The sequence below is a fragment of the Liolophura sinensis genome, chromosome 6, assembly GCF_032854445.1.
Source record: "Liolophura sinensis isolate JHLJ2023 chromosome 6, CUHK_Ljap_v2, whole genome shotgun sequence".
In the NCBI taxonomy this organism is placed as follows: Eukaryota; Metazoa; Mollusca; class Polyplacophora; order Chitonida; family Chitonidae; genus Liolophura; species Liolophura sinensis.
In genome coordinates this window covers 18,146,977-18,174,330 of record NC_088300.1, presented here as the reverse complement: position 1 = coordinate 18,174,330, position 27,354 = coordinate 18,146,977, and the positions used below count along the sequence as shown (strand labels likewise).

The window sequence follows — 27,354 nt, the reverse complement described above, 5'->3', positions numbered from 1 at the left end:
TAACTTACATTGGCGATTATCAGCATATAATAAATTAGAAAATAAATGTAACCACATATACGTGCAAAAGATACATATGAATGACATAGTTTAATCGCCCATACTCTATCTGAGCATGGCTTCAGAACGCGATCAAATTTGCTAAATATCTGGATTTAACTTTTTAATTATTGGCTGAATGGTTGTTCTATTCAGTGCGAATGTACTGACTGATGAATAACTTGGTTGTCAGTAACGAACTATTACAGAAATATGTGGACATAAGAAATGCTACCAATCCCCGGGGTGGGGGATAAAATTAATGTAAGTACCATAGGCCTACGTAACATTGTCGGATTCGAACTCATGCATATGTGACGTGGATTTTCTCAACTTCGACATTAAATGTATATCAGTATGTTTTTATGTACCCTAAATTAGCTTACAATTTTAATACTGATACTATTTGTCCATCGGAATTTTGACTTCTTAACCACAGCCTGCAAGTACATCTGCGTATACATGTATAGCTATATGATTTTGTTTATAATTAGGGAACAGCATATGCGGACCGGTTGTTGCTGTTTCAAGACACACTCTTCTGTGAATCCTGAAATACTTCTGATGGTCCAAGGCCATGAATATATAGCAGTGTTCATCTTTCGTCATGTGCAGGTATTCATAGGTGATGTCATTGTATATTCTTATTGGGTTATCGTGCAGTTCTGTGGGGAGCCAAGGCCAAGTTCATACATGAGTTATCGCCCTTTGTGATACTTGTGTCGCCATCTTGCGTAGTCCATGGTTGACGGAAGGGATTTGATGTTTGGTTTATCTTCGTTTTATCAAAATGTCAGAAACTTACGGTAAGCAGTGTTATGTCTTGAATCTGTATCTGTAGCTATCCAGTAGCGTATCTATACTGCAGCCTGGCTTCTCTGAAACGGATCAACGGATAGTTTTCTTAGTGTTATTTTTTTTCTTTCAACAACAGCAGTCGAAAGAAAAAAACGTCAACATAAGTATGTTGCTTCTGCATATGACAGTATGCACACAAACGGAAATGATTGCCTAATGGATAAACCTGCATGTATGATCAGCTCTTATATAGTGAACGGATTGAGTTTAACGTAATCAGTTTACCTGCTAAGTAGATCACAGTACCAGAGCAACCCTCAAATGTCTGGGTGTGGGTTGTTGTTGTTCCGCCACCCTTATATCATAATTAAAGTAAAATAAGTTGTGAGACTGGTCACAGTCCTATCGTCGTTTATGCATTCCTGCGCTCAAGACCTATGGGCAGAAGTCTGAAAGCTGCTCTATCCAATTCCTTCTCAGTAATAGACAGAACATCTGTACACGTGCCTTTCCTTCAGTGAGATATAAGCTACCGCTTCTTTGGCGGTGCTAAATGTCAGAAAGTTCTAACGCTAGCCCATCAAGTCAGAGATTAGAGCCCGGCACATGTTCCAGTGTAGTCCAGCAGGAAAATTCCAAACGAATCCTGTGGGTTTTAAACATATTAAAACCTGTGACAATAATCTATTAACAATAATCCAGCTATTGAAACTCAGAAAATTGTTGTGTTTCATACTCAAACCTAAGGAAAGTTATGAGCTGACTGGTTGAAAATTAAACTGTTGACAAAGAAATCCAATGACGAAAGTGCCTTTATATTTAATGCCTGATACAAAGCAAAAAAGGAACATAAATTGTCAACTAGAATCCCGGAAGACATTTTTGAACAGCAAGCATATGTCTTGTTTGAGCTTCAAGTATGAAATATGGCAGATGTCAGTTCGACATCTTGATATCAAAATTTCAATGGTATGACTATTGCTAGAAGCGTCTTCTGAGACACATAATAATGATTTGCAATCTCCAGTGGACTGCCCTGTATGACTCAGCGGGTGACGTCAAAGATGGCTGACCCAAGTCTATCTGGCTTGTATAATCTGGAAATTCATATCAAAACGATGTCATTTCCAAGATGGATTCTAGCTACACAGAAGCCATTTCAGTTTGAACCCATAGTGAACAACATTAAAGTTCCGATGTATGACACTGTCATCTCTGGCATCTCTGGTGTGTTCCACTGTATATGCCTTGTGTTATATTATATATGCCTTGTGTTATACTGTATATGCCTTGTGTTACACTGTATGTGTCGTGTGTTACACTGTATATGTCATGTCTTTATCTTATTATTTACTATTCTTTACCTCTGCTTGCTTCACAATAAATATCATTCTATTAGCCAGATTAAGAGATTCTAAATACATATCCATATCCAATGACAACTGCCGGTACATGTTATTGTTGGTATTCTGCATAGCCTATGCATATAACGGTACTGTGTTAGTGTACGGAGATTTTTCTATCTGTCAGTTTTCAGTTCAGTTTATAGTATTTATTGAACCACTGTGGACGTGCTGTTGTGAAATCATTCAAGTTCAGCTGTATTACTCACGTAGCTTTCAGTTGGTAAAATGGCGAGAGCAGATGCGGCTGTTTTTGGTGGGTACAAAATTGTTCCGTCTTTGTGCTGTAAATCCAGGCCTGAATGAGGGCCAAGTTGACTGGAAACTTGCAAAATCTAACTAAAAGGTTTTTCGATGACCTGTTTTTACAATCATGTGCAGAACAACAAACCATTTTGGGGAGAAATTCGATATGCTTGTTGTCACTCTTGTAGATTTTTTAACACTGAACTAAATGGTGAAGGTCTGACAGCTCATAAAGGTTGGAATTGTATGACGTAATTTGGTACAGACTGCAAAGTGTTGCCGGAAAATTCATAAAACCAGCCTCATTATCTAGTGATTTTAAGCAGCATGTTACTCAGAATGATGTGCCCTTTTTCAATATTTTTTTACTCTCAATTTAACATCATATACAGCAGTAGCTAATTATAAATAAATAATAAATCCTTTAATGAAAACTCAAGCAGACCGCAATGTGATGGTCTTGTGCTTTTAAAGCATCTATTTGGCAACTAGGAGACCTGGGTTCTCCCCCTATCTGGGTCAAGCCAAAATTCTGTAAAACTTGAAGTCTTTACTCTAGTCTGGCCATAAGGGAATGGACCAAGTAATAGTTGGTCAGGTGTCTTTAACATGGTGTTCCACTGTGACTGCAGTAACATGCTGTACCAGATGAATTATTGTAGGTAATTTGATTGAGAAGATATTGACAAAACAAACAGATTGCAGGATAATATTGACATAACCTGACATTTCCATGGTGTAATAGGTAGCTCAGAGCTTTTGCAGAGTACTCTAGGGTGATCACACTATTTACTGTGAGGTTTTATATCTTGATTAGCTGAATACCTCAGGTTCTTGACAAATGATTCACGTACTGTGTTTGTTACTTTGCAGCTTTATGGTGTTGTCAGGTACCTGGCAATGTGTCAGGTTTGCTGATAAAGATTTTGTCCTCTAATAGATCTCACTGGGTGTCAAACTAGTGAATCATTCCAGAGTTTTATGTAAAGCATAAAAGCATTTTATAATATTTGCCAGGCACACCAGATCAAAGTGACATTGATTGTTTTAATTCTATGTGTATCAAATATTGTCTTAAGTTTTTCAGACAGAAGTGTCCATAATGATTGTAGATTTAGTAAAAGAAATAAAAACTGCTTGAGCAGGCTAATGGTGTTATTGTTTGCTCATTACAGATATATTTTTCCTTTGTTTTCCACAGATTTTTTGTTCAAGTTTTTGGTCATTGGAAGTGCAGGCACTGGAAAATCTTGTATTCTTCATCAGTTTATTGAGAGCAAATGTAAGTAAATTCATACTTGTAGATAACTTGTATGAAGATCTTGTTGTGGATGTCACTTGTGAATTTTGCTAAAGCTTAAATGCAACATATTTTTTGGATGACATTTAAAGTGCACCTGCCGATTTCACGTAACAAAAGAAGTATTTTAGTGCATGTTGCTTATTTGGTATACACAAAGATTTTATTTCATTTTGTGTGTGGAAAATTGTTTCTGAGGTGTTTGGTTGAGGTGGTTAGTGTGCCAGTGCAGCACATTGACCCACGGCCAAGAACCTCTCTGCAATGCGGTGTGATTTCAAGTCCAACTTATGCTGGCTTCCTCCCCAGCCATATGTAGGAAGGTCTGTCAGCAGCCTGCAGATGGTCATGGGTTTGCCCCGGGCTCTGCCCAGTTTCCTCCCACCATAATGCTGGCCACGTCTATATCAGTGAAATATTCTTGACTACTGCATAAAACATTAAACAAACAAAAAAAATAAATAAATACTAATCATACAGACTGAAATTTTTCTAGTAAACAAACCTGTTGGTGTGCCATTGTTTCAGTCAAGCAGGATTCCAATCACACAATTGGTGTAGAGTTTGGCAGCAAAGTTGTAAATGTGGGAGGTAAATCTGTGAAGCTTCAGATATGGGACACGGCAGGGCAGGAGCGCTTCAGGTAAGGAAGGGATGGGGACAGTAACAGGTCAAAATCAGAAACTCTTCAGGATTGTCAAAACTGTTGTCTTTTCCTTTCTTCACAGTTTAAGTAGGGTAATGTCTTGTCAGTCTGCCTTCCATAATATTTACTTGTAATGTGTAAAACTTACCATGTTGTGAATGTGGTTTTATGCTTTGATTGAAGTCAAACTGTGAAACTGATTAGATAAGATCTGACATGTGTTCTTATCAAGAGATGAAATTTCCACTACTTATATCTTCTTGGGTGGGCTGTGTTTTATACTAGTATTCTATTTTGCTGAATTTTTCTTCAGCTGTTGATTTGTTAATTCACAGGTCAGTAACTAGAAGCTATTATCGTGGAGCTGCTGGTGCTCTGCTGGTCTATGACATTACAAGGTCAGTGTATGAGATTACAAATTAAGTGTATTAGATCAAACATTTGGTGTGTGCCCTCACAAGTTGGGTGTGTGATTTCACAAGTTTAGTGTGTGTGATCTCAAAAGTTAAGTGTGTGCCCTCACAAGTTAAGTGTGTGCCCTCACAAGTAGGGTGTGTGATCTCACAAGTTAAGTGTGTGCCCTCACAAGTTGAGTGTGTGACTTCACAAATTGAATTTGTGGCATTCCAAGCTGATGGTGTGATAACAGAAGTTCACCAGTTCAGAGTATGATATTAAGTTCATATGCTGAGTGTATGACATAACATGAGGTGTGGGATCTTTAAGAGTGTAAAAAACTAAAGCCTCATCCAGACTATCCAACACCACTCAATGTTTGTTCATTCAACGAGAGTCAACTTGAAGTTGAGTCAACAAGTTGAGCCATGTTGAGGAGTCTGGGCGGGTTCTTCAACTCTGTTCAACAACACTCAGCAACATTTTTGAATCTGAAATATGCATGTGTATTTTTTATTAACAAGTTAAGTCAAGTTGAATGAAAGTAACCAATCATATAGAAATAATGTGACCGTCTTAAGGCATGATGAGACAGTTTCATTGATACAGGAGTATGAAAAATACCCTTGCCTGTATAACACTGTCTCTTAAGAGTACACAGACAGAGACAAAAGAAAATCACTGTGTCTCATGCATTGGAGAGAAAGGTGAAAAATTCCCTCCGATTTAAAAAAAAAAACAGCTCAACACAGGACAACAGTGTTGGACAGTGTTAACCTATCTGATTTGTAGTGTGGTGTTTGTAGTGTCTCACCTTGCTGCTGAGTGAACAAAAGTTGAACGATGTTGGACAGTCTGGACGGGGCTTTACAATATATACATTTAAAATGATATCATGTTATACCTGTATGGGTAGTGATGGAGGTAATTCATTGTTTTGTTTCTAGCCGTGACACGTACAATGCATTGACTAACTGGTTGGCTGACGCCCGCACCTTAGCCAGTCCAAACATCGTCATCATACTGGTGGGAAACAAGAAAGATTTGGAGGCAGAAAGAGAAGTAACTTTTCTGGAAGCCAGTCGCTTTGCTCAGGAAAATGGTAAAGTGGCTCACTTTAAAAAAAGAAAAAAAAAAGGAAAAAAATCACTGCCACATCCAGTTGTTCGTGAACAAAATTACTCAACACATACTTAAGGGCCATGTTCTGGTTTCAGTTTAAAGTACTTCTGGTTCATACAGGCATGTGTACATGCATCTTTGGGTAAACCTGTAACATTGAGTCATTGTGGATACACTATATTCGCTAATCATTTGGCCTTTGCGTATGTCCTGTAATATTGTTGTGTTTTCCGTGCAGTGGTTGTCACATGGATCTGTGCTGTTTGTAGAGTTGATGTTCCTGGAGACAAGTGCCCTCACGGGAGAAAATGTAGAGGAGACATTTTTGAAATGTGCACGATCAATTCTCACAAAAATAGAATCAGGTAAGACATCAATTAATTTTTCACATTCAATCTTAAGAGATGTTGATGAGTGTTTGAATATGGTAAGATATAGCTGTATGATACACATATAATAGGGTATTAGAGATTGATAAATGTTTCTGTTAAAATCTGGTAAGACGTAACTAAATGTTCAAATATAGAATCTGGTAGAACACTAACGAATGTTCCAAATTGAGTATCCTAGTTAAGACCTGTAATGAACGTTCCAAGTAGAGTTGGACAAGACATTGATGAATGCATATATTTGAAATCATTTTTACCCTGGCTTTTGGCGAAATTTGAACTCGAGTGTTACAAACCTCATATTCATTATAAGGAATAGGGAAACCTATCTAAACAGTGTTTCCATGTATGTATTTTAGAACCTGTAGGATTGGCCAGATTTAAATGAGCATGGTTACATGATCATTAGGTAAGATCGGGTCAGATCAGGTCAGTGATTACCTTTCTCTACCAGGTGCAGCAACCTGCGGGTAGTCGTGGGTTTCCCCCGGGCTCATCCCGGTTTCCACCCACCATAATGCTGACTGCCGCCGTATAAGTGAAATATTCTTGAGTATGGTGCAAAACACCAATCAAATAAATAAATAAAATAAATCTCACCCAGGTGAATTGGACCCTGAGCGTATTGGCTCAGGTATACAGTATGGGGACGCATCTCTCAGACGCCTGCAGCGGAATCAGACCACAACTCGCCGCCCAGACTGCGCATGCTGACATCGTGTTCAGGGTTTGAGTGTAGGCGAAGGCTGGATGAGGGAGCTGACAGGATGACAGGCAGATTCTTCACTGTTCAGTGTGAACTTTGTACATAAGCGCACAGCAGGTGTGAGCCTTGCTGCTGTAACCTAGCATTGGTAGGACTGTACTTATATTACACAGAGACCCAGGCGCTGGGGGGGATGGCACCAGTCTCTGCCCAGGGGAAGCTGTACACTGCTGCGGTCATTTTCAGCAGAAACACTTCTTAATGCACTGCTTTAACTTTAAGTTAACATTCCATTTATGTATACCTTTGTGTTGTACCTACTTTTATTTATTTTTGAAAGTTCAGACTTGTTCTGACATGTAGAAGAAAGAAGTTTAGGGCAACTTTTATATACTATACTCCATTATCTGAAGGCAGGGTTAATTTCATATGGTTTGCTATGCATAGCTTACTGTCGTTTCATTTGAGCAGGCTCTGTATCATGGTTGTAGTCATGTATTAATGGTGACACTAACTCAAAAGTTTAACCTGTGTGATTATGAGAAGGATTCAAGCAGTGAACAGCTGAGCCTGGGTAGCTGTTGGCCTGGGACCCCAGTCTGCTGTGCTAGGCTTTGCATCTGTCTATGTACATAGCTGTAATATACCATCTCATGTGACATGTTGTATTATAGTAACTGGGCAAACACTTTTTGCATTATAATACAGGCTTGTTACTGGCTTGATATACACCATAGCAAACATTATATTGATTGTAATATATATACATATATACCAAGCCTTCGTGGACTTCATTGTGATCTAGTTTACTGTTTAAGACTTCGATTTTTTTTTTCCATTTCATGTCTTAACTTTTGTGAGATTTATTTGATGTCATTGTTTCAAAAACGTCAGACACCTTTTCATTTTCAGAGAATATTGAGCAAGTGAATTAGTTATGATTTGCATCTTTGTGTTTACAATGTGAACAGTGCGATTAACATTGACGATATGACCTTTTATTGATTTGAGACAGATGTTTATTCTGTGTGGGGGAGGCTATTTATTATACTGCTCATCTCTTGGGGAAATGTTGCGGACAAATTTCTACCTGGGGCTTATAGCTCGAAACTGCATTGTTTCCATTGTAACTGTAGTGTGTCCTAAAATTTCGTCCGTGTCTAAGATACTCATTTCGCTGGATTCTGAGAGTTCTGTCACCTGTAGAAAGGTCGTCTGAGAATTTTTTTTTAGAAGGTAGGATATCATACTGGAAAAATTGTTTCAGTACCAAAACTAAGTATATTATGACTTAGCCTCTAGAAGTGCACTTTTTCAGGTGAATTTTGAGGGCAAATAACTTTCATCTGTATTATTGGGTGTCATTTTTCAAAAAGCTGCAACTCAGCACAAATAGCAAGTAAGTAAACCCCATGGTATTAGAAATACCCCTTCATTTCAAGATGAAAATGGCACAAAGTGTGGTAATGTCAGTATTGGAATTTTCTGAAGTTGTGCAAAAAAGTTTGGTGATTCATGGAACTTGAAGAACATCTCTGCTTGAGAAAAATCATGCTTTTGGATCCCCATGTTACTTTGTATTGATTTTGGTTAGTTTCATTTGAAATGTTTGTTTTGTATTCAAGAATACATTTACTAAATGTTATTTTACTGCTGTTCTTTTTTTTACTTGTTAATATGAAGTTGTTTTTGTTTGGTGAATTCAGAATCTGAAATTTGTTCAGGGTATAATCGTTAAGGCCATTAATGATTTTATGTGCTCTCTCATATTTCATAAAAAAATGTCCGGTATAATCTTTGGTAGACTGCTGTTTGCTGTAATTTTGTAAAATTTCTTTTTACAGGCATTTGTCTTTAATGGCCTTTGGTGCACCCTGTTTTCTTTGTACTCTAATGTGACTTGAATCCCCATGTAATGCAAGCTAGCTTGTTTGAACATCAAGTGACTTCACATTTTGAAAAAAAAATAACACCAATATGCCTTTGTTAATTGCTTTTTTTTGGGGGGGGGGGGGGAATTTTACACTGTTGGTTTTAGTTTGTAGAAATTTATCACATGTTCATGTACATTCATTTGTATGATCTGATCAGCATATCATCTGTAGTATAAGGTAGTGCAAAGTGTGTTTGCTTCTCGAAGACAAATTTTTAATCGTAGACTAATGAGCACATCCATGAGGCATTGACTGTGCATGTCTGTGACTTGGCTTGGTTATCTGGGCATTGTTTGTATCAGCCATGCTTAACATTGCTTTCTGTCAACATGTGTTTACAAGTACATTATACATTATTGGATATGGATGTATATTATGTCACAGTGTTGTCCTTGTTTTGTGAGGAATGGAATCAGTTAGGTGTTCAATAACATCTGGGCATATATCTGGCTAGCAATTACATCAAAATATGTGTACAAAGACCTAATCATGCAAACTTAATTGCTGATATATTGTATGTCATTTGAGAGTCACACATAACAGCCTAAACTGATTGAGTATGCCATTTTATGCATTTTTTCGCCATAATATAGAAAGCTTGAATTTGTCTCTACAGAAAATCAAAATAATGTGACAATTCATGCATGTTTTTGTTATATGATAATCTCATTTGTGTATTCAGATGACCAGCCCTAACACTTAGCAGTAGTTACTGTTAGAATTGCACATGAAGGGTGTCCCCAAGGTCTAAAATCTTCAAAATGAGGGTATTGAATTAATAGTGAATGCAACTAGGTTTACAATTTTGGGGGTAGATTCAAGTTTTTGGCTTGCTATAAAGTTTTCTGTACACTTAACTGGGAAGGGATGGGGTGGGTTGAGTTAATGAGAGATTACAATTTGTTGCATACAGATGCTTCACATAAATGATTCCTCAAGTTTGTTATGGTGTATGAAAGATGTGTTGTGTGAATATTCTCCAGTACTGTGGCTTGGCTATTTGAGCTGGTGCAGTTGTAAATGTGTGCTAACTACTTCTATGTAGCTGGAGGCAGTGTTCATCTGAAATTTGGCGATGTAGATATACGTTTTATCTTACTGTTGTTGGTGAGAGGAGGGCAGTGTATATATAACCCTGATGACTTGTGATGTTCTGTATAGAGTTTTATATCTGCATTGTCTGAATAAAGTCACACTCTAGTGAGAATTCAGTATTGGCTCTTCGCACTTGTGCTCTATTTCTCTTGAGATGCATGCCCCGCATTTTCCCAGCATTAGAATCCCCCGCCCCTCAATCCTCAAAATGGATGTCTTTCTTTGTTAGCTTGGGGTTCAACATCATTTTGGTAATAATATAGTGGTGCTTGTTTGTAGCAGGCTGATTTACTTGATGTGATGTTTATAGTGTTGATTATTCTTATAGTGTCCGCCACGAACTCGAGCAACATGGGATCAAACCCAGGTTGGGTCACAAGGAAGACTGCGGCATAGTCTTGCTCTGCCACCAGAAAACACACACCTCGTGACTCCTCGTTCTCATATGACTGGCAACTTGGGGAAAGTTGTGACTTTACCGCAGACTCTATCTGTTTCCTCCTACCATACTGCTGCATAATGTAAAATATTCACATGCATACGTTAAAACCCAAGCACACATTCGTACATAGACACGGAATGCTGAAGGCTGCACCCAGTCACAATATACCCAGACCTTCGCCTGTTTTTTTTAGACTACAGTTTGAAAGTCTTGGGTATGACTTAAACTCATGACTGCATAGGGGTGCTCTGCTTCTTTGTCATCACGGTGTGGGCTTCTAAATAAATGAAGTTTAGGAAAATTTGTCACTTGAAGATAACTACTCAGCGTTTTAAAACATGAAAAATCACTGTGGGTGATAAGCACGGTGAATAATTTCATAATGAAGTTCGTAGTTTGACATGACATTTGTCGGGCACCTGCTAATGGGTGGTGGTTTATTCTGGTTTGCTCCACCCATAAACCTGAACAATTCCAGGGAAGTGAAAAATTCAGTGCTTGACCATGGCATTAAAGAATGTGGCGAACAGGTAAATGGGACAGCACCTGATGATACCATTTCACCTTGTCAAGGGCACATTTTCACTAAAAACAATAGGGATTTTCCTCCATATCTAACATTACCTTACTCCACAGTTTAATGCATATTTATGGCAGAAATCTCAGAACACCTCTCCCACATCACAACAGTTATTTTTTGAGGACATGTCTGTCCACATGCACTATATGAAATGTTCTTCAATAGAACACAGTAATAAAAATGATATGAAGGACACATACTTGGAGGACTGGCATGTGGGAGAAATCTGTGATGTTATATAACACCAAGAGATGTTGTAATGGAAGTGTGTGGTAATGGAGAGATGCACACTTTTGTAAAATGTGGCCCAAGCTACCGTACCCTCAAAGTTCCTGACACAGTGCAGCAACTAAGCTCACACTATTTATCTGATTGTTTTTTTATGTTATACTCAAGAAAATTTCACTTGTACGACAGCCGCCAGAATTATGGTGGGAGGAAATTGGGCAGCGTCCGGGGGAAACCCATGATCTTCCGCAGGTTGCTGTCAGACATTCCCACTTACAACCTGAGAGGAAGCCATCATGAGCAGGACTTGAAGTCACAGAGATCACATTGGTGAAAGGCTCTTAGGTCACTGCCGTGCTAGCACGCTAACCACCTCTGCCCCTGCCCGCACTTGTGGATTCCTGTTAAACTAAAATCAAAGGCTATGATAAACTCTGACTTCTACATGTATTTGTATTAAAGTCACTCCACAATCAGTACTCAGACTTTCATATCTACTTAAGTTTACACTCCACAGTTTTTCGCGATCCCAGTAAACATGGTCACCAGGTGACCTGATCCTTGAAATAATTCGGTTCCCACTCCTCTTCCTTCAACATCCAAGTGGTGGTGTACTTTCTGTCTGCGGCGCTTGAGTGCATCAAGTACAGCAGCCGATTCTCAATTTTCTCCACAGCGGCCAAGGTCAGCACCAGGCTCTCGTGCTTCAGCATACTGTAGACATTAAGACCTGCATGACAGAGAGCATACAGTAGACATGAAGACCTGCAGGACAGAGAGCATACTGTAGACATGAAGACCTGCATGACAGAGCATACAGTAGACATGAAGACCTGCAGGACAGAGAGCATACAGTAGACATGAAGACCTGCAGGACAGAGAGCATACAGTAGACATGAAGACCTGCAGGACAGAGAGCATACAGTAGACATGAAGACCTGCAGGACAGAGAGCATACAGTAGACATGAAGACCTGCAGGACAGAGAGCACACAGTAGACATGAAGACCTGCAGGACAGAGAGCATACAGTAGACATGAAGACCTGCAGGACAGAGAGCATACAGTAGACATGAAGAACTGCATGACAGAGAGCATACAGTAGACATGAAGACCTGCAGGACAGAGAGCATACAGTAGACATTAAGACCTGTAGGAGAGAGAGCATACAGTAGACATGAAGAACTTCATGACAGAGAGCATACAGTAGACATGAAGAACTGCATGACAGAGAGCATACAGTAGACATGAAGACCTGCAGGACAGAGAGCATACTGTAGACATTAAGACCTGCAGGACAGAGAGCATACAGTAGATATGAAGACCTGCAGGACAGAGAGCATACAGTAGACATGAAGAACTGCATGACAGAGAGCATACAGTAGACATGAAGACCTGTGTGACAGAGAGCATACAGTAGACATGAAGACCTGCATGACAGAGAGCATACAGTAGACATGAAGACCTGCATGACAGAGAGCATACAGTAGACATGAAGACCTGCACGACAGAGACATACTGTAGACATTAAGACCTGCAGGACAGAGAGCATACAGTAGACTTGAAGACCTGCATGACAGAGAGCATACAGTAGACATGAAGAACTGCGTGACACAGAGCATACAGTAGACTTGAAGACCTGCAGGACAGAGAGCATACAGTAGACATGAAGAACTGCGTGACAGAGAGCATACAGTAGACATGAAGACCTGCATGACAGAGCATACAGTAGACATGAAGACCTGCAGGACAGAGAGCATACAGTAGACATGAAGACCTGCGTGACAGAGAGCATACAGTAGACATGAAGAACTGCGTGACAGAGAGCATACAGTAGACATGAAGACCTGCAGGACAGAGAGCATACAGCAGACATAAAGACCTGCAGGACAGAGACATAATGTAGACATGAAGACCTGCATGACAAAAAGCATACAGTAGACATGAAGACCTGCATGACAGAGAGCATACAGTAGACATGAAGACCTGCATGACAGAGAGCATACAGTAGACATGAAGACCTGCATGACAGTGCATACAGTAGACATGAAGACCTGCATGACAGAGAGCATACTGTAGACATGAAGACCTGCATGACAGAGAGCATACAGTAATCATGAAGACCTCCATGTCCCGATAGACACCATGCTGTTCAGTAAATATTAAAACCTGAACAATAGACAGCATACCGTAGACTAAGCCATGCATGAGAGCATACTGTAGATGTTAACATCTGCAGAATGAAAGAGATCAGAATGTAGATGTTAAGACCTGAATGATAGAGAACACACCGCAGATATTAAGGTCTGAATCATGAGAGAGCACACTGTGGATGGTAAAACCTGAATGATGGTGAGCGTACTGTAGATGTTAAGACCTTAATGATGGTGAGCATACTGTCAATGTTAAGACCTTAATGATGGTGAGCATATTGTTGATGTTAAGGACTGAATGATAGAAAGAATACTGTAGATGCATGACAAAGAGCATACAGTAGACATGAAGACCTGCATGCCAGAGAGCACATAGTAGGCATTAAGACCTGCATGACAGAGAGCATACAGTAGACATGAAGATCTGCATGACAGAGAGCATACTGTAGACATGAAGACCTGCATGACAGAGAGCATACTGTAGACATGAAGACCTGCATGACAGAGAGCATACTGTAGACATGAAGACCAGCATGACAGAGAGCATATAGTAGATATGAAGACCTAGATATTAAGACCTGAACAATAGACAGCATACCGTAGACTATGCCATGCATGAGAGCATACTGTAGATGTTAACATCTGCAGAATGAAAGAGATCAGAATGTAGATGTTAAGACCTGAATGATAGAGAACACACTGCAGATATTAAGGTCTGAATCATGAGAGAGCACACTGTGGATTGTAAAACCTGAATGATGGTGAGCGTACTGTTGATGTTAAGACCTTTATGATGGTGAGCATACTGTCGATGTTAAGACCTTAATGATGGTGAGCATATTGTCGATGTTAAGGACTGAATGACAGAAAGAATACTGTAGATGCAAAGACCTGAGTGATACAGAGCATACTGTAGATATTAAGGCCTGAATGATACAGAGCATACTGTAGATGTAAAGACCTGAATGATACAGAGCATACTGTAGATGTTAAGGCCTGAATGATACAGAGCATACTGTTGATGATAAGGCCTGAATGATGGTGAGCATACTGTAGATGTTAAGGCCTGGATGATGGTGAGCATACTGTAGACGTTAAGGCCTGAATGATGGTGAGCATACTGTAGATGTTAAGGCCTGAATGAAAGAGATCATGCTGTAGATTTTAAGGCCTGAATGATGGTGAGCATACTGTAGATGTTAAGGCCTGAATGATGGTGACCATACTGTAGATGTTAAGATCAGAATGATACAGAGCATACTGTCAGCGTTAACCTGCATGATAGAGAGCATACAAATGTTCGGGTTTGAAGAAAACAGACCTTAAAGCATATGTGTAGCTTCTAATCTGCACACCACAGAGCACATTGTACATGTTCAAACCTGCGACACATAGATGTCGAGCATACAATTCTGCTCTGAATAAAACACGGTTAATAGAACAGCTCCAGATCTCAACACCACGAAGCATACTGGTACAGCAAATGTCAAAACCTGCACAGGGCATATGATCCCAGCAGTACATGTTCTGAACAGTACAAAACAGTCAGGGGTTGAATTGAAGAAAAAAAAACTACATGCACACAATGTATCACACAACACAACCTACATACACTCTGTATCGGTATGCACTGTCATATTTTGGAGAAATTTATAGCAGGAAAGTAGACAGAGAAATCAAGTGGATTAACTCCCACTACAGGGCATTTTTGGTACAATGTAGGTTTATGGTGGGTATGTACAGTCAGGTAATGTAGTGGAAAAACTTCTACACGCAAGGCCCAATGTTTAGATGCACTGCTTTATGTACATAGACTAAGCTTCTAAACATCACAGTGCAGGTACTGCAAATACCCAAGCCAGCATCAAAACAAAGCATACACATCTTTTCAAAGGCAGAAACCAGAGCATACACACAGTACATCAGAGCACTATTATAAAGTGTATAGAACACATCATACATACCCAGAATAAAGCAGAGAGTACATGCTCTGACTGGCACAAACTAGGGCATACACACAGCATATCAGAGCACTATTATAAAGTGTATAGAACACACCATACTTACCCAGAATAAAGCAGAGAGTACATGCTCTGACTGGCACAACCAGGGCATACACACAGCACATCAGAGCACTATTATAAAGTGCATAGAACACACCATACTTACCCAGAATAAAGCAGAGAGTACATGCTCTGACTGGCACAAACCAGGGCATACACACAGCACATCAGAGCACTATTATAAAGTGTATAGAACACACCATACTTACCCAGAATAAAGCAGAGAGTACATGCTCTGACTGGCACAACCAGGGCATACACACAGCACATCAGAGCACTATTATAAAGTGCATAGAACACACCATACTTACCCAGAATAAAGCAGAGAGTACATGCTCTGACTGGCACAAACCAGGGCATACACACAGCACATCAGAGCACTATTATAAAGTGTATAGAACACACCATACTTACCCAGAATAAAGCAGAGAGTACATGCTCTGACTGGCACAACCAGGGCATACACACAGCACATCAGAGCACTATTATAAAGTGTATAGAACACATCATACATACCCAGAATAAAGCAGAGAGTACATGCTCTGACTGGCACAACCAGGGCATACACACAGCACATCAGAGCACTATTATAAAGTGTATAGAACACATCATACATACCCAGAATAAAGCAGAGAGTACATGCTCTGACTGGCACAAACTAGGGCATACAGACAGCACATCAGAGCACTATTATAAAGTGTATAGAACACATCATACATACCCAGAATAAAGCAGAGAGTACATGCTCTGACTGGCACAACCAGGGCATACACACAGCACATCAGAGCACTATTATAAAGTGTATAGAACACACCATACATACCCAGAATAAAGCAGAGAGTACATGCTCTGACTGGCACAAACTAGGGCATACAGACAGCACATCAGAGCACTATTATAAAGTGTATAGATCACACCATACATACCCAGAATAAAGCAGAGAGTACATGCTCTGACTGGCACAAACTAGGGCATACAGACAGCACATCAGAGCACTATTATAAAGTGTATAGAACACACCATACACACCCAGAATAAAGCAGAGAGTACATGCTCTGACTGGCACAAACTAGGGCATACAGACAGCACATCAGAGCACTATTATAAAGTGTATAGAACACATCATACATACCCAGAATAAAGCAGAGAGTACATGCTCTGACTGGCACAAACTAGGGCATACAGACAGCACATCAGAGCACTATTATAAAGTGTATAGAACACACCATACATACCCAGAAGAAAGCAGAGAGTACATGCTCTGACTGGCACAACCAGGGCATACACACAGCACATCAGAGCACTATTATAAAGTGTACAGAACACATCATACATACCCAGAATAAAGCAGAGAGTACATGCTCTGACTGGCACAAACCAGGGCATACAGACAGCACATCAGAGCACTATTATAAAGTGTATAGAACACACCATACTTACCCAGAATAAAGCAGAGAGTACATGCTCTGACTGGCACAACCAGGGCATACACACAGCACATCAGAGCACTATTATAAAGTGTATAGAACACATCATACATACCCAGAATAAAGCAGAGAGTACATGCTCTGACTGGCACAACCAGGGCATACACACAGCACATCAGAGCACTATTATAAAGTGTATAGAACACATCATACATACCCAGAATAAAGCAGAGAGTACATGCTCTGACTGGCACAACCAGGGCATACACACAGCACATCAGAGCACTATTATAAAGTGCATAGAACACATCATACTTACCCAGAATAAAGCAGAGAGTACATGCTCTGACTGGCACAACCAGGGCATACACACAGCACATCAGAGCACTATTATAAAGTGTATAGAACACATCATACATACCCAGAATAAAGGAGAGAGTACATGCTCTGACTGGCACAACCAGGGCATACAGACAGCACATCAGAGCACTATTATAAAGTGTATAGAACACATCATACATACCCAGAATAAAGCAGAGAGTACATGCTCTGACTGGCACAAACTAGGGCATACACACAGCACATCAGAGCACTATTATAAAGTGTATAGAACACATCATACATACCCAGAATAAAGCAGAGAGTACATGCTCTGACTGGCACAAACCAGGGCATACAGACAGCACATCAGAGCACTATTATAAAGTGTATAGAACACATCATACATACCCAGAATAAAGCAGAGAGTACATGCTCTGACTGGCACAAACTAGGGCATACAGACAGCACATCAGAGCACTATTATAAAGTGTATAGAACACATCATACATACCCAGAATAAAGCAGAGAGTACATGCTCTGACTGGCACAAACTAGGGCATACAGACAGCACATCAGAGCACTATTATAAAGTGTATAGAACACACCATACATACCCAGAATAAAGCAGAGAGTACATGCTCTGACTGGCACAACCAGGGCATACAGACAGCACATCAGAGCACTATTATAAAGTGTACAGAACACATCATACATACCCAGAATAAAGCAGAGAGTATATGCTCTGACTGGCACAAACCAGGGCATACAGACAGCACATCAGAGCACTATTATAAAGTGTATAGAACACACCATACATATCCAGAATAAAGCAGAGAGTACATGCTCTGACTGGCACAAACCAGGGCATACAGACAGCACATCAGAGCACTATTATAAAGTGTATAGATCACACCATACATACCCAGAATAAAGCAGAGAGTACATGCTCTGACTGGCACAACCAGGGCATACACACAGCACATCAGAGCACTATTATAAAGTGTATAGATCACACCATACATATCCAGAATAAAGCAGAGAGTACATGCTCTGACTGGCACAAACCAGGGCATACAGACAGCACATCAGAGCACTATTATAAAGTGTATAGATCACACCATACTTACCCAGAATAAAGCAGAGAGTACATACTCTGACTGGCACAACCAGGGCATACACACAGCATATCAGAGCACTATTATAAAGTGTATAGAACACATCATACATACCCAGAATAAAGCAGAGAGTACATGCTCTGACTGGCACAAACTAGGGCATACAGACAGCACATCAGAGCACTATTATAAAGTGTATAGAACACACCATACTTACCCAGAATAAAGCAGAGAGTACATGCTCTGACTGGCACAACCAGGGCATATAGACATCACATCAGAGCACTATTATAAAGTGTATAGATCACACCATACATACCCAGAATAAAGCAGAGAGAACATGCTCTGACTGGCACAAACCAGGGCATACAGACAGCACATCAGAGCACTATTATAAAGTGTATAGATCACACCATACTTACCCAGAATAAAGCAGAGAGTACAAGCTCTGACTGGCACAACCAGGGCATACACACAGCATATCAGAGCACTATTATAAAGTGTATAGATCACACCATACATACCCAGAATAAAGCAGAGAGTACATGCTCTGACTGGCACAAACCAGGGCATACAGACAGCACATCAGAGCACTATTATAAAGTGTATAGAACACACCATACATACCCAGAATAAAGCAGAGAGTACATGCTCTGACTGGCACAAACTAGGGCATACACACAGCACATCAGAGCACTATTATTAAGTGTATAGAACACACCATACATACCCGTAATAAAGCAGAGAGTACATGCTAGAACACACCCTATATGCACAAAACGAAGTCAACAGTACAGCCTTCTGTCTCGCACAAAATATAGCATACAGTGCATATACCATAAATGACCTCAAATTTCGTCCACAAAAGTGCATTTTTAGAGGCAAATACATGTTACAAAATATCTTTTTTCTTGCAATGAAACTTAAAATTTTCCAGTTGAATATCATCCCATGTTCAAAGCTAACCTCAAAAACCTTTCTAAAATCAACAGAACTCTGAGAATCAGAAGAAAATGTGCAAGTCAGTCATGGACGAAATTTACGGTCATTTAAAATATTTAGAGTAATCTACACAAATACAGCATAATGTCAACACATAGAGCTGCACAGATGAGGGCATAGCCACATTCCAGCCTGTCCCAGGTTAGATCCACAAACATAGGAGCATGCTGCACGCATTCATACATACACATACCTATATTCATATCTACACAGCACACTTACATGTAATACTACAGATCAAAGAGAACAGATATAATAAATTAAAAGTATGCACTGATGCTCTCCATCTATATCTTTAATGTAACAAAAAAGGAAAACAACAGTGAATGACGTACCATAGACTGGCATCAGGTTAAAACTTGGTATTTTGTTCAGAGACAGGCTGATGTTTCTTGGCATTATGTCAGTGCTGTTAACATAAACGGCAAGAATCAAATGACATACTCACATATTCAAACATAACTTAAAAGAATCCTCAATTTACATGTATAACTAAGGAAATATAGAGTAATATATATCTGATATAAAGGAACTGCTCTACCCGGTTTCCTTCCAACATAATGCTGGCTGCTGTTGTAAAAGACGATGGAAACGACATAGAGAAGTTCTTTTAAATCAGACATGCATACTGCACTCAAAAATATTTCTCTTATACAACAGTAGCCAGCATCATGGTGGAAGGAAACCTTTAAATCAGACATACATTACACTACATGTATATTGCAAGGTCTCTGCACAGTTTCCTTTCACCATAATGCTGGCTGCTGTCTTATAAAGTGAAATATTCTTGAGCATGGCGTAAAATACCAATCAAATCAACAAATAAAATAAATTTGAAAGAACTTTAAATCCCCATCTTTTCCATCAAATACAAAATCTTTCATTCACTTTTATGAACACAGGTATACCTGACATGACATAAAAATATTACTGCTTTGATGTCAAAATCAGAAAGGACATAAATTTGTCTTCTTTTGCAAGGAATGGTTAGGTCATCAGTTTAGAGGGATGTAGGTGCATAGTGTCATCAAGAGATGATCAGCGCTGTGAAAAGCTGTCTGAACTTACTCATCTATGAACAGTACAGAAACGCCCCACTTCCGAGATTCAGCTAAAGATTCCATGTACTGCAACATCAATGTGACTCAAACTAGAAATACAGCATACAAGTTAAAAAATAAATTTGTACACCAAATTCAACATTTATTCAAACTGCTTAAAATCAATGGGACTTTGAATTAAGCAGCCAGTTGCACCGGTAAGTCTGATGTACCATACATATCACATAGTATGCACGAGAAAAATTTCTAAACAAGTGAAAGCTCAATACTCCCTTGATTTCATTCATAACTACTTGAGAATATAAAATAGACTGTCAAAGCATCAAGTACCTGCTGCTAGCCTTATACCACATATATGCTACTAATATACTGCTTAAATACAGAACCCCAAAATATTGCTGTTTTTTCACCAGCCCTGGGCTAAGGGAAGTAAATCTTGCCAAAAAGAAACAAAAAGTGAGCTCCAAGTAACTGAAGGGCAAATATGTTACTGTCCCTTTTTTGTACAAATATCTGTACTCTTCACCCAGGAGTTAAAAGATATGCTTCTCTCAATACATTAAGTTCAAGGACTTGAGTTTGTCAGGTGTGACATTTAAAACATTTGGACATCCTTATTTGTTTCATTCAACTATGTATTTGTCGCTATTTATCAAGACACACTGAATGTGTCACACCATCCCTTGGGCCCCATATCTCCATTTAGTGACTTTATTTATTCCCATGGAATGGAATGGACTGGGGTTTCAGTTGCTTCGTATATTTGACTGAAATTATCATAATATGTCACCATTTTTTCAGTCACTTTCTCACAGGCACTTTGATCTTGCCATTAACTCAGAGTGCTTTTTATTATTATCATTATTATCATTATTATTATTATCTGCTGCCTAAGTAGACAGAGGACAATTACATGCAGAAAACTTGATACTCAACATAAACGACCTTTTTGCTTCATGTACTCTCACAATGAAGAGACCATGTAGGTGTAGCACTTCTTAAGATCCTTCGTCTTACTCCAGGCAGATAAAACAGACCTGGATAGAATGCTAGTTGTACTCACCTCTGGCTGATCACTGGGGATGTCAAATGAGTCTACTATGTGTAAATCTCCCTGGGAACATACATAAAGATCAGATATAAATGGACAGTCAGATGATAGGTTACTTGAATTTTTTTATTCACTAACTGAACAGTTTGTCCATTGCAAATGGCTACTGTAACATGCAGTCAACATTGCACAATCAAATCAGTGCAAATGTGACATAATTAGATACACTCTTTCCCCTAAAATCTTGAATTTTTTTTTGTTTTTTTTTTTTGACATTGCTGCTTCACTGGACTGTCATGGAGAAGGCACCAGACATGACACCCGACCTTAGCACTGCATCTGGACACCTCATCCTTTATGCTGGGTGTTATATGAGGAAGTTCCAGGATTATCAAACTCTAAGTCAACTCAAACTGGTTAAGCTCTTTATTAATGTGCTTCTATTGCCATTAGATTATTTATTAACTAAACATACCTGTGCCAATTTGACAGATAATGCCACCCGCAAACCAAGCGCCCTGGTTGTCTTTGCCAACATATAAAAGTAACTTTTGGGACCTCTTGGACCGTGAGCAGCACCCCCTGTAACCAACATACCAGTAGTCCATATGATTTATTTCATTATTTATCTGATTGGTGTTAAGAATATTTCATTTATACGATGACTGCCAGCATTATGTTGGAAGGAATGAGTGTGGGGGACACTCATAACCATCTGCAGGCCACTGGCAGATCTTCTCATGTAGGACATGAATCGAATTAAGTCAGTGTGAGCTGGCATTGAACTGACAGCAACCACACTGGTGATTTACTTATCTGATTGGTGTTTTATGCTGTACTTGAGACCACCACTGATGAGTTGCTCCTAATTGAAGAATGTGTTGTGCTACCCTCCTAACCATGCGAACATGGGTGCCCTTTAGTCCTAATGATAATATTACATATTGTATGTGCATGTTAGCACATGAACATGTTCTGGACACACATACAACTGGAAATTTAGTACATTTCTTAAGTCATCAGTTATCTGATAAAAAATTATCCTTTCATAAATGGAAACTTTAAATCCAAGTTCATAAGCATTTCATTACATTTATTTCATTTGAAATTATGTCTAACAATGTACTTACAATAATTACTAACAATCTTTTTACTCATGTCATGTTCATCAGAAAATGGCAACGCTGGAAAGCCACATACCTGACCAGCCTGGTGATCGAGCCGAGACCAAGAGCAATGTTTCATCCCAGCAATTTCATAAACTCCCATTTCATAAACCAGGATGTTTAAATAGCACACAGTAAAAGCATTTCATATATACCCTTCTTAAAGATAGGAGAGCGGATACTCCCGTGTCGAGCCCGTCCAGTCCCTTTCTGTGGCCACGGTTTCCGTCCCCCTCCCCTCATCTCCGCTCTTGTCGGGACTCTTTTATAGTCCTGTCAAGAAGGTAAGATACAAATACAACATACCACATGCATGCTAACTAAAAATCCATGATACTGATACACAGGCATAGAGTGCATATACAATTTTGAATGCTAATGGTCAAGAAAGGATTATTTATTTTGGTACATGGCACTAAATTCATCTTTTGTTTTTAGGATCTTTTTGAGTTGACAACATCATCAACATGTCTAACATTAGTCATCTTCAAGTAAATAATATTTAATTTAAGGATTAAAATTATTTTCCAAGGTACCACTTTCTATCTTGCTGTTTAACATAATTTATTTGTCTTGTCCTTTAAAATTCACTTACAATCTTCTTATAGAGTGACTGCCATGTGACATTCTGATGAAGAACATCAATGCTGCAATAAAAAAGGGAAGGTGTGAGATTTGAAACACCCTGGCATTCTATACACAGTTACAGCCCTTGATAAACAGATCAGCCCATGTGCTACATGCACCATATTTCACTTTCTCCTACCACTTGATTCATTTATTTGATTGTTGTTATACAGCAGCTATAATTGTGTGCTATACTCAAATATGTATGTTACACTGATTGAAGGCAAGGGATCTCCAGTGAACTTCATGCAAGACAACACAGGAGACAATCATCACTTTACTTCCACCAAGACTCTAAAAACAGAGGACTTCATGCCAGACAACATAAGAGACGTGGATCATTTTACTGCCACCAAGACTCTAAAAATGGAGAACTTCATGCCAGACAATATAAGAGACGTTCATCATTTACTGCCGCAAAGACTCTAAAAACAGAGGGCTTCATGCAAAACAATGTAGGAGACATTCATCATTTTACTTCACCAAGACTCTAAAAACAGAGAACTTCCTGCAAGACAACACAGGACATTTGATCACTTTACTGCCACCAAGACTCTAAAAAACAGAGAGCTTCATGCAAACGTTCATTATTTTACTGCCACAAAGACTCTACAAGCAGAGATCTTCAAGCAAGACAACACAGTACACACTGATCACTTTACTGCCACAAAGACTCTAAAAACAGAGAACTTCCTGCAAGACAACACAGGACATGTTGATCACTTTACTGCCACAAAGGACTCTAAAAACAGAGAACTTCCTACAAGACAACACAGGACACGTTGATCACTTTACTGCCACAAAGACTCTAAAAACAGAGAACTTCCTACAAGACAGCACAGGGACATGTGATCACTTTACTGCCACAAAGACTCTAAAAACAGAGAACTTCCTACAAGACAACACAGGACACGATCACTTTACTGCCACACAGACTCTAAAAACAGAGAACTTCCTACAAGACAGCACAGGACATGTTGATCACTTTACTGCCACAAAGACTCTAAAAACAGAGAACTTCCTACAAGACAGCACAGGACATGTTGATCACTTTACTGCCACAAAGACTCTAAAAACAGAGAACTTCCTACAAGACAGCACAGGACATGTTGATCACTTTACTGCCACCAAGACTCTAAAAACAGAGAGCTTCATGCAAAACAACATAGGAGACGTTCATCATTTTACTGCCACAAAGACTCTAAAAGCAGAGATCTTCAAGCAAGTCTACACAGGACACACTGATCACTTTACTGCCACCAAGACTCCAAAAACAGAGAACTTCAGGCAAGACAACACAGAACATGTTGATCAATTTACTGCCACAAAGGCTCTAAAAACAATGAAAGCACTGCGAACTAGAGAATTCTCTGTTTGAGAATCTTGCAAGACCTACTGGCTGAAAGCCAAGCTTTAATAACCAATCCAGTGTTTCTTACCACCCGAAATGCTCAGGGTTATAATTATGGGGTAATATAGACTATGCTAACAAATCATTTTGAGGACTGGTTAGCCAAAACTGGAGAACGTGGGATTTCCAGATAAATGTGTGTGCCTTTTGCTAAAATATAAATGAAACATTCACAAGAAAATAATTCTGGGTCAAAAATTCACGAAAAAACTATAGTGATGCATGTACGTTATTTCGATAGTAACCAGCACTGTGGGTAACATGTTGCAGTAGCTGTCATATGCTCATCTTGTAAGGCCACTTTAAAAGTCCAGCCCCTTTTGCATATTAAACAATACACGTAGGTGATTTAAATAGCCACTGAAATGGTTCTATCCAAATTTTTACAGCTGAATCCAGGAGTAAACATACTCTCTATACACATATGTAAATTTTATTTCTAGAAATAAGCATTAGATACATGGAAAAATAGAGCAAGAATTCTATTCACAAACCGTGGAAATGTAGCAAAGACATCTGGGTGTAGATCAACGAGGCCTAATTTCTCCTCCTCTGCAGTGTTAAGTGATTCTAACCAGGCCACCTTATTAGGTCGGTAGCGATCTGGGAATTCAACCTTGCGAGATGTAATGATCGGTACGGCTCGCTGTCTTGGAATGACAGCACCATCTTCAGGCAAGCCTATGAATTAAAACATTCATTTTTACAGAAATTTTCACTTACCTTAAATGACCTAAAGTTTCGTCCACAAAAGTGTATTTTTAGAGGCAAATAAATGACACAAAATATTACTTTTGGTGTTGAAATTTAAAATTTTCCAGTGGAATATCATCCCATGTAGCAAGCAAACCCTTAGCACACCTTTCTAAAAGTAACCAAACTCTCAGAATCAGGAAAAAATGGTCAGATTAGTCATGGATAAACTTTATGGTCATTTAGGGTATTTTAACTGATGCACAATGGTTTATTAAAAGCTGACAGATTAGTGATATGCATCAGCATATTAACAAGCCTTTGACCTACAGATACCTTTCACCAATGGTGAACGTGGGAAGGTATGACAGCAACCTGCGGATGGTCGTGGGTTTCTCCTGGGTTCTGCCCGGTTTCCACCCACCATACTGCTGGCCGCCGTCGTATAAGTGAAATATTCTTGAGTACGGCGTAAAACACCAAACCAAATACAGACACCTTCATCAAGGTAGGAAAATTATCATGTATTGTGTATTTAGCAATAAAGTTTCAATTCCTGATAAGCTCACACTCCGTCACAGCATTGGGATCATGGCGGGTTACTGTATGCTAGACACTTAGCGCTAACATTAGACAGCATGGTGTGTCACACAATGACACACAGTGTCATAATGTCACATCATGATGTAACTCAGCCATTACCAACGAATATCATGATGTCCTATGAATATGATTTCATTGTATTAAACACCACCATGCCATTATGAACTCTAATATCTTTGCACACAATGATGTCACTGTCACTGCACTGGATATCGTGATGAATATAAAAGTGTAATTTAAATTTTAATTCAAATCTATACAAGTCAAAGTACAAGATTTACAGTCAGTTGATGAAAATGACATAATTTCTTCTTAAAGTAGAATTTTCTCACAGAATTAACATCACATACTAATTATAATTTGAGATGTGTGATGTCAACAATCACTTTTAAATCCCAATAAACAGAAAAGACATCAGTTTTTTAGGTCATATTTTTCAATGAGGCATACGTATTCAAACATGGCGGCTGCCTCCACACCGCCCCACCCCCCCCACCCCGCATTCAATCCATCAGAGACAGAAATTAAAAGGTATCTTACAATGGCAGGCAACTGAGAAAAATGCCAGCGATGTAATAGTTTAATACTATGGCAGAACAGAGCTACAATGACCCATGTTAGGTAACTGTTAAGAAAATATGAAAAGTAAAATTCAACCAGGGACTGCAAACAGGATAAACATTATAACACCAGCAATGACTCTATTTCCGTACCTCTTCCATCAAAGGGCTCAAACCTGTCAAAATCCTGAGGTCTCCTGACTGACAAATGGAGAGAACACTGAAACAAAAAGTTTAGTCAAATCAGCTACACGTTGAGATTCCGACGGTGGATTATCGACTAGGCATGTGTGGTATTTTTACAATCGTAGAATGTAGCCCTGAATGTATCAAGTGAAGCGAGTGTTGACAGTGTTGTGGCTGTGCTCACGAAATCAATGATAGTATCATTGATAGAGATGTGGATAGACAAAATAATAAAACCTGTCAAAATCCAAAACATTACTATCTACTTACCGCCTGTGTGAAAGCTGTAAAGATGTTCTTCACGGGAATATTGCTATGAAAAAGCGCCGAAGCAGCCCGAGAAACCAACATTTCTTGGGCTGCTGTTGTTGTTGTAAACCATGTGTCTGATAGAACATGCAAAATTCCGGCCTTCAAAGGATCCGAAATGTATTAAAAAATAAATGGCTAATAAAGATACACATACAATTCTTATAAAGTTTTTATGGTTTATATAATATATCAAATGACCATTTACATTAACTATAAGTGAGTTTGCTGATAGTAAAATCTTTTTAAGCAAGTCCATTTTTTCAGAAGAGGAAATCAAGCAG

The 27,354-nt window shown here is 39.2% G+C and overlaps 2 protein-coding genes across 2 annotated transcripts; one reads left to right on the top strand and one right to left on the bottom strand.

The window, feature by feature from the left end:
- Nucleotides 1–755: 755 nt before the first annotated feature.
- On the top strand, nt 756–8,308 carry LOC135469230 (ras-related protein Rab-4B). The gene is made up of 7 exons (XM_064747819.1): nt 756–845; nt 3,688–3,768; nt 4,315–4,429; nt 4,768–4,830; nt 5,776–5,930; nt 6,220–6,315; nt 6,944–8,308. The coding sequence occupies exons 1-7, from the start codon at nt 830–832 to the stop codon at nt 7,051–7,053; spliced, it is 636 nt and encodes a 211-aa protein (XP_064603889.1). The 5' UTR covers nt 756–829; the 3' UTR covers nt 7,054–8,308.
- Nucleotides 8,309–11,463: 3,155 nt separating this feature from the next.
- LOC135468658 (large ribosomal subunit protein uL4m-like) lies at nt 11,464–27,149 on the bottom strand. Its single transcript, XM_064747030.1, has 10 exons — nt 27,032–27,149; nt 26,729–26,795; nt 25,214–25,400; nt 23,277–23,328; nt 22,837–22,954; nt 21,991–22,097; nt 21,528–21,578; nt 20,472–20,530; nt 19,739–19,812; nt 11,464–12,054 (listed from the first exon to the last, which is right to left on the bottom strand). Exons 1-10 carry the CDS (start codon nt 27,110–27,112, stop codon nt 11,867–11,869), a joined length of 984 nt encoding a protein of 327 aa, XP_064603100.1. The 5' UTR covers nt 27,113–27,149; the 3' UTR covers nt 11,464–11,866.
- Between the last annotated feature and the right edge of the window lie 205 nt (nt 27,150–27,354).

Coding starts and splice junctions, on each gene's coding strand:
- LOC135469230 (XM_064747819.1), top strand. Junction 4,430..4,767: donor GCAGGGCAGGAGCGCTTCAG/GTAAGGAAGGGA, acceptor GTTAATTCACAG/GTCAGTAACTAGAAGCTATT. Junction 4,831..5,775: donor CTGGTCTATGACATTACAAG/GTCAGTGTATGA, acceptor TTTTGTTTCTAG/CCGTGACACGTACAATGCAT.
- LOC135468658 (XM_064747030.1), bottom strand. CDS start 27,112: ATGTTGGTTTCTCGGGCTGCTTCGGCGCTTTTTCATAGCAATATTCCC. Junction 26,796..27,031: donor TTACAGCTTTCACACAGGCG/GTAAGTAGATAG, acceptor TTTTTGTTTCAG/TGTTCTCTCCATTTGTCAGT. Junction 19,813..20,471: donor TCTGTACTGTTCATAGATGA/GTAAGTTCAGAC, acceptor TTATGTTAACAG/CACTGACATAATGCCAAGAA.